This window comes from Spinacia oleracea, chromosome 6 (genome assembly GCF_020520425.1).
Source record: "Spinacia oleracea cultivar Varoflay chromosome 6, BTI_SOV_V1, whole genome shotgun sequence".
NCBI classification, from domain to species: domain Eukaryota; kingdom Viridiplantae; phylum Streptophyta; class Magnoliopsida; order Caryophyllales; family Amaranthaceae; genus Spinacia; species Spinacia oleracea.
In genome coordinates, this window is record NC_079492.1 from 96,612,280 (window position 1) to 96,631,449 (window position 19,170).

Below are 19,170 nucleotides of genomic sequence, written 5' to 3' on the forward strand. Positions count from 1 at the left end.
TAAGTCTAGGTAAATTTCTGAGGACTCTTCAAATCTTATTTTTCTACCGTTCTTATTTCAAGTTTACTAATCCTATGAAGTTCATGTGATGTCCATACTCACTTGAACTAGGAAATGCTTCCAAGGAGTAATCTTTGATGGGCTTTCATACTTGAAACCCCCCCTCAAATGATCTTCCATAATTCATTTTCTATTTCCAAGTTTCAATCTTTAAGTTTTGTTTTCAACAAAATATGATTAGTAAGTTGAGGCTTTCATTCTTGAAAGTGTTCCTTACAAAAATCATCATACAAATCTTCAAACGAAGTTCTTACTTTACTCAAGTTCAATGATGTTTGAAGAAGTGCAAAACCTTCTTCAAACTAGAACTCATGAACCATTAAGTTTCATGTTCAATATCAATTTCTACATTCAAAGTTCAATGATGTTTAAATGGGAACAATTTCTCTTTAAACTAGAACCAATTTCAAGTCATAGAGCATATTAAAGATGAGCTATTTTAATATGAAAGGTCTTATCTTTAAGAACCAAGCCTCCTAATTACAATATTCAAGTTCAATATTCATTTTCCATATTCAATTTGAAGTTCAATATTCAAGTTCTATTTCAATGTCGAAGTACAAAATCGATGATGCTTTTTAATTAGCAAACTCATTTCAAAGTTAGATTCTTTCCAAGTTGAATCCATGGGAAACCCAGTCATACTTGAACAAGTGTTTCTCGTTTTGATTTCCAACATCATTCATACAAGTTCCATTGTTGCAATTTCTATTCTTTATGCTTTCGCTTACTTTATTTCTTATTTCAATATTTCTTATTTCAATTCCGCAACATTCAATTTTGCACCTTTATTTATGCATTCAATTTAGTTTACACCTAGTCCTTTCTAGGTGGTGATGTATAAATTTACTTATTGCACCCTTTATTTTCTATTGTGCTGCTTTGCTTTATTTGTTATTGCTTTCATCTCCCAACATTCTAAATCAACAATATATAAGTTCTAATCACGCTTAACGAATATAATTTTTGGACAACCGGACTAGTTCCTTTAGTTGGACTTAATTAAAGCGAAGTGATCACGTACAAATTAGGAAATTCGATGTTCTAAAATGCATGTCCACCAACCTAAACGTAGAGTCATGATTAGGATTATGCAAGAAAATGATCCTTATCTTGATTGAACCAAACTTGTCAGACCTTTCAAAATTAGTAGCTCGTTCCCTTTCCAGAGTCTCTATGCGGTTTCAAGTCCTAGACTTATCCCGAGTCATTTGTTCTTTCCAAACTGGACCCATGCATAAACTTGTTTGGTGGCGACTCCGTCGGAATTTAATATTCAATAGCCGTAGGGGATATTTCTAACATATTTTGCGTACTTTGAATTCCGATTTTCGAAATGTTCAAACCAATTAAAGTCACAAATCCGAACTTAGAATTTGGCCCCCCTTGAGGGTGAGGTTGTAAAAAATCAAGTCAAATCTAATGATCGGATTTTTCGAGTTTAGATTCTTGGCGTTTTCCAAATGGGATTCGTCAAGCTACCAAAACTTACATTACAAAAATTCGAACATACAAGTATACAAAATGCGAAAGAAAATACAAATTGTAGCCCCCTACACCAGCGAAACTTGAAGGGATGAATTGGAAGTGACAATAGGATGTTTTCTTAAATTGTATAGCATGAAATCGTTAAGGTTATGTATTTTGATTCTAGAAATGTTGATTTCTCCCGTAAATATGCATATAATTGTGACAAACAATTATATGGGATCATTTAAGTCATGAAAAAGATCAAAATATTGGATGTATTTTTTCACCTTTAATTATGATTTTTTGGCTACTTGTTGTCTTTGTGGAGACTATCAAATAATTACTTCTTCCTTAAAAAAAGGAGTTGGTAGTTGAAATAATAAATTTGGTTTTATTTTTAATTATGTACTATATATTTTTATGAATTCACTAGGCTTACAATCTCAAAAAATAAAAGATAACAGAGAATGTTTATCGATCTCAAAAAGAAATTATTTGTTACCATATGTCTAAGGTAAACTAGTAATGATATTCAAAAATAATAACTATGCACGTTGTAAATAAACTGTTTAGATCATCACTTTCAAGAGTTAGCTTTTAATTCCTAAGCTTGGCTAAGATTACATGGGATCATTAACTTTTGAAAAAAGTTAAATTTAAATAAAACAAAACTCATGTAAAATAGATATGTAACTCCTAATATTTTTATAAATGTTAGTTTCGTACTTGTTATAAATACAAAATTACAACCCACCATCAAGATTAAAAAAGGTAACTAGAACACAATGTGTTATAACTGTATCTACGATTATAATCATTTCCCCTTTAAAGAAATTATATTCAAAATTCTCAAACTTGGTAAAATTAAATTCAAATATTTTTGTTTGTGGTCGCTACTACACTGCTACAACATCTACTCTAACTGCGTGCACCCGTATTCGATTTTTGTCAAGAGCAAAAGTAACTAAAATTTTAATTGTGACAAACCATTTTGAGATTATGTTAGTCATGAAAAGATAAAAATGTTGGTTTTTTCCACCATTAACGATAATGTTTTGGCTACTTGTCGCTTTTTTGGGGAATATACTCGTTGCTCTCACGAAGAATTAAAGATAATTAACTACTTATGGCTGGAAAGATAAAATAATTTAGAAATTCAAACTTAAAATTTCAAACACATTTTAAATTTCAGTTTAAAATTTTCATAGGAGAGCAATCTTTAAAAAAGAAGGTGGCATATTTTAAGAGAGGGTATGCAAGATGCTCTTACACCTTGTGTATTTCTATCACCTTCCTCTTACGATTAGTATCTTCTTCCTCGTAAGCCTTGTTCTTTAGAGTTTAACTGAATTGAGCTGAATTGAACCGAGCTAGACTGAACTGAAATGAACTAAACTGAACTAAACTAAACTTAACCGAACTTATCTTAACAGAATAAATAATAAATAATAAATAATAAATTGACCTTTATTGCACGCAGTTAGAGTAGGTCCAGGGTCATCATACAACTAGGTCTAGATTGACCTTGATTGTAATTCCTCCGATTTTTAATAGTTGCAATATTTGTGATTTCTACACTATTCACATATTATACTTTGATCATTATTGGTGATTTATACGTAAGACAAAATATAGTCACGTGAGATCTTGTTAGATTCGTCTTAATGTGTATTTTCAAAATATTAAATTTTTATAATTTTTGCTTAAAGAGAATTAAAGATATTAATGATCAAAGTTGTACATTGACATGCGTGAAAATGACAAACGTTGCGAGTAAAAATGATCGGAGCCTCGGAGGAAGTATTTTTTAATGATATCTTGACATATGAGATTATTGTGAAGAATGGATATCTTCCAACAACATAAGCACCTTGATTGGGAGAGAATATCTGAAAGAATCTTCCTAAGCTTATCATACATAAGCTTTGGGATACATTTATAAGATCACTAAACAACAAGCTATATGTCTGATATCACCCAGAGAGGCAGAAATGATTGTTTTAAGGACTAGAGAAATATAGCTGACATTCTCAAGATTTCCCCAGTCAAAATGAATTCAGCGATGGCTAGGCATAGATCATCTTTAATAACATGTCAATCTTCTTTATAAAACATGATATTAAACCCGTCTAACCTATGAGGCTTGTTATTTGGCATAACTCCACAATCTTTCACATGAGCATCAAACAAAGGAGGAAGCAAAACAAATTAATTCTGTTCATAACGCTGATGGGGGTGTGGATTCAAACAGATGATGGGGTCCAACAAGTCTTTATTCAGTTTTATTCCTCTCTTTAAAACAAATGTCATTGATCAGGGGCTCAGACTTACTGATAACCCCACATATGTGATTTCCTACTTTTTCGAAGATAGAGATTTTAGGAGAGTACTAGATTTTAGGAGAGTACACATGACCCCATCATCTGTTTGAATCCACACCCCCATCAACGTTATGAATAGAATTAATTTGTTTTGCTTCCTCCTTTGTCTGATGCTCATGTGAAAGATTGTGGAGTTATCATCCCCTAACTCAAGCCACTATATTTTAGTAGTTTATTGGAGGTAGGAAATGTAGTTCTTATGTACCTCTTTTGTACTCAACAGCAGGGGCGGACCCAGGAATTATAAAATGGGGGTCCAAAATTTAATACACGTTCATTGCACAAAAAATTTAAAAGTCACATACCAATTTCAATCGCCAAAATAATAATTCGTTCATAAGATACATGAAATTAACAAATGAAAATTATTACAAAAAATTACAATTGTCCGGGACAATTTTTCATTCCTTGAAACAGCTTCACAATAGATAAATGTCATAAGCTCATATTCATAACCCAATCTTTCTAAGACTAATTTGCAATCCTTGTTGTTCAATGCAAACAAGGGCCGGAAAATCGGAAATGAATCAAATCATTGAGGAAATTTTGGTATTTACTACCTTTAAAATACACCACTTTTGTATTTACTACCTTATGAAATTTTTATTTTAAATTACTACCTTAAACTTCCAATTTTTTTTTATTTACTACCACTTTACAGTTTTCTCATTTTAATATTAAGATATCTCTTTCATTTCTTAATCGTTTAAAGTGATTCAAAGTTCATTATTTTCCTTTTTATATAGGGATTTCATTGAGAACGTCATTTCAAAAAAATTCGTTTGATAATTCATAAATATTTTAAAATTTTACAAATAATATTTATTTTGTTTAAACTTTTACGAAATGTTAAAAAGTAAGATCCCCATGGAATCCTTATAAATAAATGAGAAGAATGGATTTTGAATCACTTAAAATGATTAAGAAACGAAAGAGATATCTCAATTTTAAAATGAGAAAACTGTAAAATGGTAGTGAATACAAAAAAAATAGAACTTTAAGGTAGTAATTTAAAATAAATTTTTCATAAGGTAAATACAAAAGTGGTGTATTTTTAAGGTAGTAAATACCAAAAAATCCAATCATTGATAATGTAATATATAAGTGAAACATAAAACTTTTTAATCCTAAACACTCCTAATAATAGACCACTACTATCTTGCCTAAATTAGTCCATGTGATTACGAGAGAAAACTCCTAGAACAGTAGGAGAAAACCATGTGAACATGTTAATCAACTCATCGACTATCAAAAGAAAAAAAAAGTAATCAACTAATCAAGATCATCCAAACACTAAAAAGTAATTAATTCTATGATTAATCACCAAAAATTTAATTTATAAAAAACTATTAAGATTAAACAATTGAATAATTGAAAAACTAAGAGCAAAGAGGATAATAACGTGAGAATATGAGATGATGATAAAACTCTAGGGACCAATGAAGGAGATTTGCAAGGCAGCGACAAAGAGCATAATCGGCAAGGCGGCGACCGTAAAGGTAGCCGGCAGGCGAGCTACACCATCAGACACTAGGAGAGGGGAGGTTGGAGCCTTAGAGGGTTTGTAGCCCGTTGGTTTTAGAGTTGTGAAAGAGAATAGTAGAGCTTAGAATTTGGGGGGTTTTTGGTTTTATTATTTAGTTTATTATTGAATGAAGAATTAATTACAATTCTTGGAATGCTAAGATTCATCATTCACGTGACTGACATTGGAAAGTGGGAATTGTTGTTCCACTTTTCCACTTTTCCACTTTCCAATAATCTATTGCCTTACTCATTATTGCTTTTCCTATTTGAATATAGATTTTTTTTATTTTTTCCCAAAATGAATATACTTTCTAAATTTTTTTCAAAAATAATGGGGGTCCCTATGGACCCTATGAGGGTACCATAGGTCCGCCCCTGCTCAACAGTGGTTAACTTCTGTAGAGAAGCTAAGGAGCTACAACAAAGATTAACATGGAAGATTGAGCCAAAAGTAGCTCTTGATACTTTTTAATGTATGTAGCTTCAACGTTGTTAAAACCAAACTAGTTAAGACATTTAAATCAGCTTTGATCCATTTCAGTCTCTTCATCACTCTGAACATATAGCACCCATGAACTGGCTTGTCCTAGTTTGTTTGGACAAGAAGAATAAACCCCTTTGAATTGGCCCACATGCTGTAGAATCTAAATGATTTCTTGTGATTCCCGGATCTATAGAAACTCATGACCATGGGACAGTGATCAAAATAACCTTCAGGTAAGAATGCAACTTTGGTATGTCCATTGTGAATTGGCAAGGAACCTATTAACTCTGGTGCAGACTTTATCAATCCCATCTTGTTTATTGGTCCAAGTAAAATGTCATCCCACTGTCTTACGATTTTTGATCCTCTAGAGTTCTAAAATAACTCTACAAGGTAAAGTTTGAGCAATATCGATCATTTGATGAAAAATCAATGGCTCATATATTAACTTTCCAAAATCCCCTTTATTTTTTCTCATTAATATCCACCTACTGATTTTCTCTTCTCATTAATATGAGTCATTGATTATAAAATGTATGGTTTAGATTCAACTCTACCTTGTAGAGTTTTATTAAAACTTTAGAGGATCCGGACTCTTGTTTTACCCTTAGTTAGGTTACATCTAGTCATACAGGTTCTCGTAGCTTGAATTTTTGAATCTCACAGGGGACACAATTTTATCCTCAACTGCCACGATAGCATTGAAATCACCATTATCACCCCATGCCTCATTCATAGTAGAAGAAATCAAATATCATCTCTCTCCCTTTTATCCTGTCATCCTATAAATAAAGGAGCAAAGAAACTCAGATTAGAGTGTTTTTGGGTGACTGAGACAATGAATTAGCTAGGCACACATGAACCTAGTATCAACTTCAAAAGCATAAGGATCCACCCAATCACTATTCTAGCACTTTTGATGTTACTTAGGTTGGTTGTAAAACACTAGGCATGACAAACAATAAGGTATAGAGATCCCGATTTAGGAGCTGTCAGGAAATTGAATAGCTCAATTTGGTGTGAAAACATGAACTTTCTCTCTCCTGTCAGTCCCCTCAAATTCCAGCTGAGAATATTGTGTATTTGGCATAGGGGAAGTCAACCCCTGACCTAATGAACCATACTAGGTCTTCCATCTCATGAAGAGCTTGGAATGTGTTCCTAGTTTGAACTGGCTTTAATTCTTGACATCTCTGTCTACTACTGAACCCAAGCCAGAGGCTCGAACAAACCACTCATCATCATAGGTGCTAGTCACAACAACCCTTGCCCGCGTTATTAGTTGTTGAACGGGTAGGGGGTTGGATCTCTTTAACACTCACACCTTCCTCAACAATGTTTGAGTTTTATCAGAAGAATGTCCAGTTCCCTTACAGAGAGAACAAGTGACTACATGCAACTAGATTGCCCGAACTGGAATGAAAAGTGGAGTTAGTCTTCGTCTTACCAGTTTTGCATGTTGCTGCTGTACAGACTCAGCTGGGGTAATACTATGGATTTAAACTGGAAGTACACAATGAACAAGACTATCAAAATTTTAGTTTAATAATCGGACTGTCATGAAGTAACACCATGTTTGAAAAATGGGATTCATCAAACAGGATCAGCAGCTCAAGTTACAAAATTACAGAAGTACTAATTTCATTATGTATCTCACCAATCCTCTATCAGGTGCTACTATATGAATTATAGCACCCTTGGCCATAGGGCAGCAGCTTTGATACATTAGAATCATGTCTTCTTCACAATATCACGATCTGAGGTTTGTGGATATCTTCAGCAGCAACTCTCCAATGAGCAGCTAATCGTGTAAATTGCTGACTGCCTATATTTGATCTGCTAGTCATGTGTTTCCTATATACAATCAACGATGTTGCCTAGGTAGCTGTTTCAATAGCTTGATCAGCAAAAACGTATTTGTGTCTATACCAGAATAAAGGCAAAGTTCCAAAGGAGCCAGATTGTCCTGAAATACATGGGAAAATATATTGCATGAGTCAAATGTATTACATGATTCATCATGTGCCCTAGAAAGAATAATAAGGACTATATAGGGATGTTTCTATTTCCTTTTCACTGTAGCAGAACCAATACATATACTGATATACCTAAAGGCTTGTTTGGAGTCATTTCCAGTTTTCAGCTTTTTCAAAACTAAAAATATGTTTTTGGATCCATGTGAAATAGTTTCTAGGTTTGTTCTAGTAATTATAACTTATTCAGTATTAGTTATATCATGCAAATTTTTATATCTTGAAACCAAAAACAAAAATTGGCAGTGATACTAAACAAGGAGATGTAACCAAGCAGTATATGTTAAGAAGCGAATGACGTAGGTGAGAATTAGTCCCCCAAACCTCAAGGTTGAAAGAGGTAGTTTACCAACTTATGTAGGTAACCACCCCAGTCTTTTGAAGGCAATTTTTTTGGGGGAAACAAAGCGCTTGTATGAATTTAAGATGACACCGAGTGTCCTCAAGCACATATGTGAACAAACAAATCACCCAGTAGTTCAATCCACTCAAACATTAACGTTTAAATGCATCCGAAACTTGCCTTGTTCTTCAATGTCTTATCTGCTCCTTTCATTAAGAGAAGCCTCACAACATCTGTTCTTCGTGCTTGAACAGCAAGATGCAATGGAGTCCACCCGTCCTTGAAAGAAAAAAGGAATATCATATTCAATTTATTGTTTTAGAACTCGAGTAACAAACCAAGTCATCAACAAGCAAAAATGTTAGCTCATACATTGTCTTGGAGGTTGATGTCGATGTTGTGCAGCAACAGTGTTTTAATAGTCTGACTTGATGCGGCTCGGACAGCATAATGCATCAAAGTTGCCCCATCCTGCAAGAAAGTACCAGAAATCAGCATGCGGTAAACTAATTAGCGATCATCCTTAGCAGAATAACCACAAGAGGGATACTGGTAGATACGAAGTATCAGACAATAGCCACAAGCATATGAAAGTAATCAATCGTTATATCATATGTAAACCCCGAATAAAAAATCTGGAGTTCAGGAAAGCAATCCGAAGTCAAGCTGGATTTGGGGAACCAGTAAACAATCAACAACAGTAAAGAAGAGCACTCTGAAGTGAATTGATCATCTGATCTCTGGCCAACTCTCGTGCTTCTCCTTATCATATTTACTTTCAAAAGTATTTGGATTGATCTAAGCATAGCTGTCTCAGCTTCAATTATTTTGCTCCATACTGGCTTTCACCAATCAGATATGTTAACCGCAAATGCCATTCAGTGGTCTATTTCTAAATATTATAGTTTCTGCTAAAGTTTAATATAAACATGTCTCAAGCACACTTGGGCATGTCAATTTCCATTGTAAGCCCGGGTGTATTGTACACCCTAAGCTATTTTTCACATTTACTCAATTAGCTTCAAAATCATCAAAAAGTGAGGGTGGGTGTATCGCGTCATCGTGTACATGGTACACACGGGTGTATAGTGACATCCTACATGGGAATGTCTCCCATGGAGGCATAGAACTACGAGCCTCAATACACCAAAACAGCCCAAGGGATCAAAATCCCTTCAGTTCTCCTTTTCTTTCTTTGATTCAAGAACGATGAACTCAGTTGGTTGAAGGTAGAAGAAAATCTCGTTTGCTAGCATTTGGTGAATTGGTGAGTAAATATTCTTGCAAAACTTTGGGTCTCAAATCCATGATTCATGTCTCCAACTAATGTCTTGCTTCTCAAAATTCAGGAGCCCTTGTCTTGTGCATTTTAAAGCTAAAATCTAAACTACATGAAGGCACCAATAAAATCAATAAAATTAGTGCCTCCAAACCTTCCCATATACAAGTCATCATATCTGAGAGGCTGCTACAACAATGGCAGTAAAAATATAATTCCTCCATTACAAAATACTTGCAACTTAGTCACTTGACACATAGTTAAAGGACGAGATTAGGAAAAGTAAACAACATAGGTATTATTTATGAAGATAGTAAGGACTAAGGAGTGAATTGGGTTATTAAAGTTAAATTTTTTTTCATTAACTTGTTTAGGTACCTTCTCTAACTTTTTCCTTCAATTGCGTATCAAGAGACTATGTTGCAAGTAAATAGAAATAGAAGAAGTACAATTTGATAGCAAAAATTCAAATCAAAAACTTCAAAGCATCAAGAATGGAGAATGGTTCTACATATTCTTGTGCGCATAAAAGATGGAGAAAAAGAAAACGTTCTTCTCACCTTATCACGAACAACAGGATCAACTGACTCTCTCAGTAAAAAGTTTATAATAGCCTGCTTTTTGCAAATTATTGCTTTATGAAGAGCAGTTAAGCCATCCTAGCAAAAGAGAAGTCACAGAACCACATCACAGTAACTTAGGATAAGTGAGAGGTACCACCATCAAAGCAAGATAGTTAAGAAGGTTGCAGTATTTCTACAGCTGTGAACCAAACCTGATCAGCAGCATTGATATCAACATCATATTTTAACAAAGTGTTCAAAAGGTAAAATTCTCCTGATGCAGCAAGAGTATGCAAAGGCAGCCATTTTTGCTGCAAAAGCAAGAATTCTCATTAAAGGATGGCAACGGTGAGAAAACAGTAAACCTATCAACATCCTCGGACCATCATCAGTTGTTGGCGTGCTTATTGATTAAAAAACGTACTTCACAATCAATAAAAATCAAGCATCATTTTTTAAAACTCTGGCGAAACACACTTGTTCGCTGCCAGATGCAACACTTTATTGTCAAAGTTACAAAAGTAAGCAAAGAACTTACTGAGGTAGCAGCTGCAAGTTTCGGTTTTTTAGCATTCATCAGGTACTTCTCTTCCTTTGTAAACAACATTTGATTTTGACGTCCTACATTTGCATCAAATAAAAATATGAACTTCAGCAGGACTTTCATATGCACTTGCAGCTTACAGAATGAATCACAACCTATAAAGTTGCTATAATACAAGAAACTACCATAATCCTGGATATACATGACAACCCATAACTTCAATGTTATTGACTCTACCATACAATCTTGAATCTTCATTTTATTGTCACAATTTTAAATTCCATAAAAATTCTATAGGATGTTGTCAAAACAAATTCATTTTCCCAGCAACTTCAATTTCCCAGCAACTTCAATTTCATACTTATAGAATTGCAACTAACAAATTAAATAAAGTTCCAAAAAAATAACGGCAAAAACTACATAGAGGGGTGAAGTACTGAAGATGTCGTATACAACACACCGTCGTATACAGTATACACTAACCCGAAATTTAAATTGAAAAGACAAGAGAGGAAAGCTAGTAGTATACCATCAGATTTATTATCACTGGACTCATAACTCCCACTGTTGAAGAAGTCTGTAATATCATCCAATCCACGGCCATAAACAGCCCATCTCGGATTCTTAGGTTCAACCCTCGAACTTACATACTCTCTCCTATTATTTACATCATCATCATCATCATCATCATCATCCTCATCCTCATCACTATCACCATTTCCCTCATCTTTGGCACGAAACGCAGGTGGGTTATCAAGAACAACAGGATTCAATTGAGACAATTTCTCATTTTTCAACCTCAAATACTCCTGCATATTCACATTTATCATCTTCCTCTTCACAATCTTCTGCCCAAACTCCAATTCCTGCGCCATTTTTCGCCTTTCTTTCTTCGTCAAATTGATTTCGTCTACAACTTGGTTCCATTCTTCCGGGATTAAATTCTGGGGTTCAATGATTTCCTCTTGTTTTTGCCTGGATTTAGGTTTCTGGGTAGTTTTAGAAACTGATGAAATCTGTGAGTTTAATTCTTGTTCAATAAATGGGTCCTCGAAAACCCCATCTTCAAAAATTAAACAATCCCCAATAACTTGTTCTTCTTCCTCTTCAAATTCATCTACACCTTCACCTAGTTCGTTGAAATTCGAGGTTGCGAATTGAAAGTTTTGGGAATGAGAAGGAAAAGCAGAGGAGGAGAGAGAGCGGAGGGCTTTAAGAGAGTAGAGGCAGGAAGGTATTATGGAGGAAGGAGGAGAGAGAAAGGAAGGTGGAAGGAGAGATACTGTGTTTGGATAATGGAAAATGCGGAGTGATGGATTTGGTGTTGCTGCTCCAACTACAGCTGCTGCTGGTATATGTGACATTTTTGGTGTAGAATTGAAGCGAAGAGGTGCATGATGTTCATGTGTACCTTCGACAACATCGTATTTATTTGAACTAAGTTCATTAGTCTAAAATAATTAAATTAATTAAGCGGAATTGAATTGAAATGGACTAAAAATTAAGTTTAAAAGAAGTTATAAGTGTTACATCGTATGAAAGAACCATTGTTCGGAAATATTATTGTGTGTTATTGTAGTGTAGAGAAGTCAACAGAATTAGCAAGGCTTCGAAATATTACTAAATTTATTTATGGAGAAGATGAAGGTTTATAGATTTTTATTTGGGTAAATCGGAGAGGCAAGTCTTGATTAAATAAGCGCGATCATGAATAAATTTAGTACGGAATTGATTATGGGAGAGAATACAAGAAACGATTACGGAAACTATCAATTTGATTATTGGTCAAAGAAGAATCTATAGACCAATACATAGCCCCACTTAAGTTCGATTATCAATAAGTGAAAAGTCGAACACATGGTCTCTGAAGAGTCTATAGACCATGTGTTCAACTACCCACCTATTTCAGGAAAAATAAGTTAAGTAAAACTAAAGTCATGTTCTCTACACCTTACTTTTGTTGAACTTAAATTTTTTTTGTTGAACTTATATTAATTTTACTGAACTTAAATTAAATTTGCCTAACTTAAGCTAATGAAATTATTTCTACTGATTTGTTGTTGTGTTGGTTCATGGAAGTTATTGAATTTTACTGATTACAAGTTTTTTGTTGGCAACTACCTAAACAAAAGCTTAACCTAGCATATTTCTAATTTCCGCCAAATCCTCTTTGTGAACTTTTTGACACCTAACAAACTGAAAATGATGGGTGGTTCTTCAACTTTACGGACTCTGGTTTCAACATGTCCCTTGTAAGAACAGGATTCTTCGCCTCTACTTCAATTTTTGTTTGTGATGGACTAGGCATCTCTCTATCCTTTGATGAGATTTAATGCTAATCTAATTAACAAAAGCGGAATACAAATCAGCAAATCCGTAATCTCATGTTAAAGTATTAGTTAAACGTAAACATACTTTCGTAGTATGTACTCTCACTAGCCTCACGAACACGAATGAGAACTCAAATCAAAGTTCCTCTACAATCGTCCACCGAACGTTCAGATCCGCCTTGATTCCTTTACCTTAGAACTTCCACAAGGTTTTTGGCTTTTGGGGAAAATCTCACTTTAGAGGCAAACTGAAGATTAGGGTTCTTAGTCTCCTCTAGGGTTTGATTAGATAATTTGTAGTATGGAAAACGACTTGCATTAGGTTTATGAAATATACCCTTGGGGGTTATATTTGATAACCGGACAAGGCTTGGAAACACAAGGCAGGCTAGCTTCTTTGCACGCAAGTCCATCCACAAGCACATGAGCAAGCACACTAACATTAGGTCGTGGGCCGTGCCCAGGCCACCGCGATGTTGCTTTCCTGCTTGCCGCATATCACACGCGCACACACCAGGAAAAGCGTTGGGCTTGCCACAACCCTCGTGCTTGCTACTGCGCCCATGGGCCTAGCGCTTGGGTTCTTGGGCTCTTGGGCTAGTTGCTTTGCTCGCTCCCCTTTTGTCTTGCGTCTAATGCCTTACGAGTTACGGCTATTACTTATCGTATAGTACTAAAGGAAATGGTCCAAGATTGCATTTAATGCTAAGTCTAATAAATTCGATTCAGTATTAATTAAGCAAGTTAATTATTCAGTGAGATCAAGTGATCTGAATGCCTAGTTAGAGGCTGCTTCAGTTCAAGTGAAATTAATATTATTAATGCCACAACTTACTCTTGACTGAACTCATAGGGTTACACAAATAGTACGTGAACGGATCAAGTATTTAGGTGAATATTATATTCAGTAAATACTCTAATTATGCATATTCGAAAATGATGGATGTTGGTTTCTGTGAGGGGATTCATGTAATCCCCCGTAATTTTATAAATCTTATTAATATATTTTAACGTATAGTTAATTATATTTAAATAGATTTTACGAATTTTAGAAATAAAAAGGTAATTAACGAATATTTATTTTTATACGTTTTAAATATTTCAACGATTTATGAAATTAAAATAATTTTAGAATTTTATGTTGAAAAGAAATCGAATCACGAAACCGATTGAATTTAGAAAACGATCCTAATCGATTTTGGATTGAAATCCTAAAACTGAATCCTAATTCTAGCCCAATTGACAAAGCCTAAATAATAAGACCCAAAACACTTTACTCCTTCCTTCTCTTTCAATATTACGTAAAAACAAAAAAAAAGAAAAGAAAAGAAAGAAACAAACCAACCATCTCCTTCAAACTCACGTAAACCCAAACCCTCAAAACTTGCTCCTCTCTTTGCAGCCGTCGCCGCCAACCACCGCCGGACTAACGTCGCTGCACCACTCTCCCATCACCGCCGGTACACCTCCTCTCTCCTCTCGTCGTTATCTTCTCTTTCGTTTTTATTTTCTTGCGTTTGTTTTATATCCTCCTCATCTCGTTTCTGTTTTCTTGAACCAACGGCAGCCACCGCGTGCACAGCCGCGACCACCAGGCCAACCACAACCATCACCTTCATCGTCGTCGCTGCACCCTCTTCTCTCTCATCCTTCGCGTGGAAATCCTCCCTTTCCCTGCTTGTTCTTGCGTAAGTCAGCCGCGCCACCAGCCGGCCACCGACGTCGCCAACCTGATCTCGCATTGCCACCGTGCCGCCTTGCCGCAACACCACCTCCGGCCAGCCAGCCTTATCTCCCTCACTTTTGGTTATTTCTCAAACCCTTAAAACTATTAATGTTTTAATTTATATTTTTATTAATATAATTCATGTTTTTCTTGAATTAAATTATAGATTTTATGAGTCAATTATGAAATTCAGATTTTATGTTTTGCATAATTAAATTATTAATTTTCAGATTATATAATTGAATTGAAATAAGAATTTTAATTATTAACCATGAATTTTTAAGGTTTTAATAGTTTTAAAATCATAGTAGGATGATTATAAATTATGAAAGTTATTATTTTTATGATTTTAAGCATGTTGGACATATTTTGGAGTAGTTTGAAACTATTTCATATTGCTGAAAATTGTAAATTGCGTGTTATATTGGAATTTGTGATAATTCGTGATCGTTAGTGAAGTAATCACTATGCTAGGAGATTTAGTAGTTAAGTTTGGATGTTGAGGAAAGTTCTGAATATGTTTAGGATGTATTTAGAATGCTTGTTTATGGCTGCGAATTATTAGAAGTTGATTGGGAATCTTTATTGGTTGTTTTAGGCGGAGAATTCTCTGTAGGCGACTTTTGAAATTGTTAAAGTGGTCTATCAGTTTGTTTACACAAGGTACGTACATACCTGTGTGCTTGGAATGTGTGTTATCTGTTGAAACCAAGTTGAAATTTGTTGATGAACTTGATTGTGTCGGAATTTCATGTTTAATATTGTTGGATGGACATGTTAAACATATGTATTTCGTTATGATAATTATAACATGTCAGTAGATGATTGATGCGAACATGTTGGTTGGGAACATTAGATTATTATATATATTGATTCAGATCGATTGTTCTTTGTTCCCTTTTAGCTTTTCACTACTTTATGAGGGCCGAGGACCTTGTTTAGTAAGTTGAAACCTTATACCCATATAGAGGGGTTGATCAGTATTGAAGGAAAGGTTGGGTTTAATTGGAATGAGTCTTGTTTGATACATTTGTGATCACTTACTTAATTCCAAGATAAAAACAGTTGTGAATAAATGTGGATTGTATGCCTTATGTGATTGTTGAGTCATAACAGGGTTTCAATTTGTAAATCATGTAAAGTAAAATTGAGTAGCAATAGCTTTAGACTGTGCACGTCTAAAGTGACGGACAAACAGGAGTTGGGGTTCATGGTGGTAGCCCATGGCCTTTATCTCGGACCGGATTGATCACCGTGTCCTATTTTTATTCAAACGTTCCTCGATATCGCAGGTCACTGAGGTTACGGAGTCGCGCCCGTACCTCGTCTTCCTTAGTGAAGCTTCTAGCTAGAAAACTCGGTCCATTGCCTATTTCAATTAAAATAATATTAATGTTACAAAAGTCTAGTCTAGTCTAGTTAAGTGTGGTTTCAAATTATTATGTTTAGGTTGCCCTTATGTACGTTATTAGAATCATGTTAAGATTGTTCGTTTAATATAATCATGTTAAGATTATTATTGATTTAGTATGTAGTACTCAGCTTTGCTGATTGCGTGCTTTTGCTTGTGCATGTTGATCATGGCTATGCCTTATTGATCCTGTGATGACCCAATCTTTGGTGAGCAGTCTCTAGGGATCAATAAGCATTGTCCATTGCAGGTTTGAAGATGATGCATCACTGGGGTTTGAGATCTGGAGAGATTTGTGTAGTCGTTATTTTATCTCATTTGAATTTGGTTTTGTTGAACTTGTTTAATGGACTTGAATTTGATTTGAACTAATTAGGTCGACTTCGGTTTGTTGGTTTTGGTAGTTGACTTATTTAAATTATTAAAGTTATTTATTATGATTTCCGCTGCAAAATTCTGAATAAGCCGTTACGTTTTTACACGGGCGATAATGCCTTGATAAATCTCTATGTTTTATATTAAAAGAGTATTTTAGAAAAGAGAGAATTGTCGGGGTGTTACAAAGTGGTATCTAGAAGCTAAGGTTTTACTTTAATAAAATTTTTAGGCTCCTAACTATCTAGTTATTTAAAATAAATTTCTTAAAATCGAGCTCCTACGTATTATAGTGTTCAAAAATTGGTACTTTTTTTTGGGGGGTCGATTTCCTGTTATCTTGTTTGAAAGTATATAATATTTCTTATTTAAGTTCGAAACGAAATTATTTATTCAAGTTAAAGTGATACTTTCGACATTTTTATTTTTCTTGTTATTTATTATTCAAAAATAATGAGTACACCTTTTTTAAAAAAGTTCAATTTTTTTATTATTATTATATATTTTTTTTAGCTGTTTCAAGAGTTTGAATTCGTTATTTAGGAAATATAAATATTTTTCGAACTAATAATTTTATTTTCGAATTTATTCGTTACGCATTTCCTTAATTTATTTTACTTTATTTATTTTATATTTTTATTTATATTGTTATTCTATGTTATAATTTTCTTATATTATCGTCCTTTTACTTTGTTATTTAAATTATTCCAATGCTTTAGTTTATGAGAGATGGGTAGTATAAGAAGGGCATATAAGATAGAACTATATGTGCATTAGTAGCTAGTCAAGGTTAGCATAAGAAATTGATTGTTATGTACGTGCGTGTGCTAATTGTTTAAGTGTTGCATTTAAATGTGCATAAAGAATTGTTTGCTTCCACCAAACTTATTGCGTTATTGAACTTTGTTTATGATTTGGTTGGAAAGTCGTTAGTGAGACCTGTAATTGTTTATTTCAGGAATAAAATGTTTCTTTCCAAGTACACCAACATAGGATCCTTCGAGAAACTTGATATAGAAACTCCTGATATTTACGTGAAGAAAGTTGTGTTTGGATGTGAATATGTTGCTAGGATTCAAGAGCAACCTATCTTAATGAGAAAAGATACCGTAGCAGCCACTATTATTAATTGTTTACCTAAAAAATTTCCATACCTAGAACTCAAAGAAAAATTTAAAGACATGTATTTTGATAATGGAACACCAAATTTGGCCAAGTATGAGACTAGGAATGGTAGGTGGAGATACGAGTCAGAGATCATGACCACCATTGTTAACGTAGCAGAAAGTGGGTTCTGATCTAAAGGGAAATGATGTAGCCGTTGAGGATGAGAATATATGAGTTGAGGCAGAAAACCCTAACCTAGAGGCCCATGAGCTTACCATTGAGATCTCTAGTGATTCAGATGTGGAGTTTTGAGGTGATGGTGAGGCGGCAAGTGAGCCTCATCAAGACGAAGACATGAAAGAAGACTCAGACTCGAAAGAAGAATTCGACGAATATTGAAGATCTAGATTTCACTCCACAAGTTTCCAAGGAAAGAACAGATAGGCAAGATGCCTTAAACATTTGAAGTTGTAATAGTTCGTTAGTTCTTTTATGTTTTAAAGAATAAGTGGCATAGCTACAACAGTTTAAAGTTAAAGCAATAAGAGTTTGAGTTATTCTTTATTCTTTTCAAGGATATAATAAAACTTTATAGAGTTAGCAATAGAAGTTAAAGTATTTTTGTTTCCAATTTGGGAATTCCATAATTCGCCAACAACAGTTTATGTTTATATCATAGAACCTTTATTGTATTTTGAGGACAAATGCGTTATTACGGTTTAGAAATTGTTATTAATACTCTTTTGAGGAATAAAAGTTAGATTATTGATTATTCAAAGGATCAAGAGTTTATTTTGGGCACGCAAGGGGAATGTTTTCTTCTTTTATCCTACCTTATTATTCGCGATGATTGAATTTGGTTCCTTGTTCCTCAATTGAATTCCTTTATGTGAATATCGTTCATGAATGATCAAGGAGATTACCTTGGAATAATTGTTGCACCTTCGTAGATGATTGCTGCACATTCGTAAATGATTGTTTGATTTACTTGAATTATGTCTGTTGGGGCGATATTACGTGGTATAGGATAATATTAAGTGATGTTTTATACCTAAAGTAGAATATATATTATTTCCAAGTTGCGCTCTAGGATGACCAACAATAATGACCTAGCTGCTGTTATTCGCCTCTTGGCGGAAAAGCTGACCTTACCTTTTTAGAAAACCGGGTTGGAGAGTTTGAGAAATTGTTTGGGGTTGTGAACTGTCTTGAGAATATGAGAGTGGGTCAAGTTGTCATGTATTTGAAAGATGAAGCCGATTTATGGTGGAGAGAATAGAATTAGGCTTAGCGCTGCTGAGAGATTCAATTAGGATTCAATTGTTACTTCCTTAAGGGAAAGTTTTACCCTACCTTTTATGAGAAAGCAAAAATTTTAGGAATTCATAAACCTTAGTATGGGGAGCATGACCATCGATGAATACTATAGCAGATTTATAGCATGACCACCTTAGGATTAGGTGGGGGAAACCTTTACATCTTTGGATATTGTGTATGGGGAAGCTGCTCATATTTATGGTTTGCAGTCTAGAAGGGA

The 19,170-nt window shown here is 34.3% G+C and overlaps 1 protein-coding gene across 1 annotated transcript; it reads right to left on the reverse strand.

The window, feature by feature from the left end:
- Nucleotides 1–7,439: 7,439 nt before the first annotated feature.
- On the reverse strand, nucleotides 7,440–12,100 carry LOC110799700 (ankyrin repeat domain-containing protein, chloroplastic). Its single transcript, XM_022004974.2, has 7 exons — nucleotides 11,214–12,100; nucleotides 10,679–10,761; nucleotides 10,353–10,451; nucleotides 10,138–10,236; nucleotides 8,671–8,769; nucleotides 8,479–8,577; nucleotides 7,440–7,888 (listed from the first exon to the last, which is right to left on the reverse strand). Exons 1-7 carry the CDS (start codon nucleotides 12,046–12,048, stop codon nucleotides 7,787–7,789), a joined length of 1,416 nt encoding a protein of 471 aa, XP_021860666.1. The 5' UTR covers nucleotides 12,049–12,100; the 3' UTR covers nucleotides 7,440–7,786.
- Nucleotides 12,101–19,170: the final 7,070 nt, after the last annotated feature.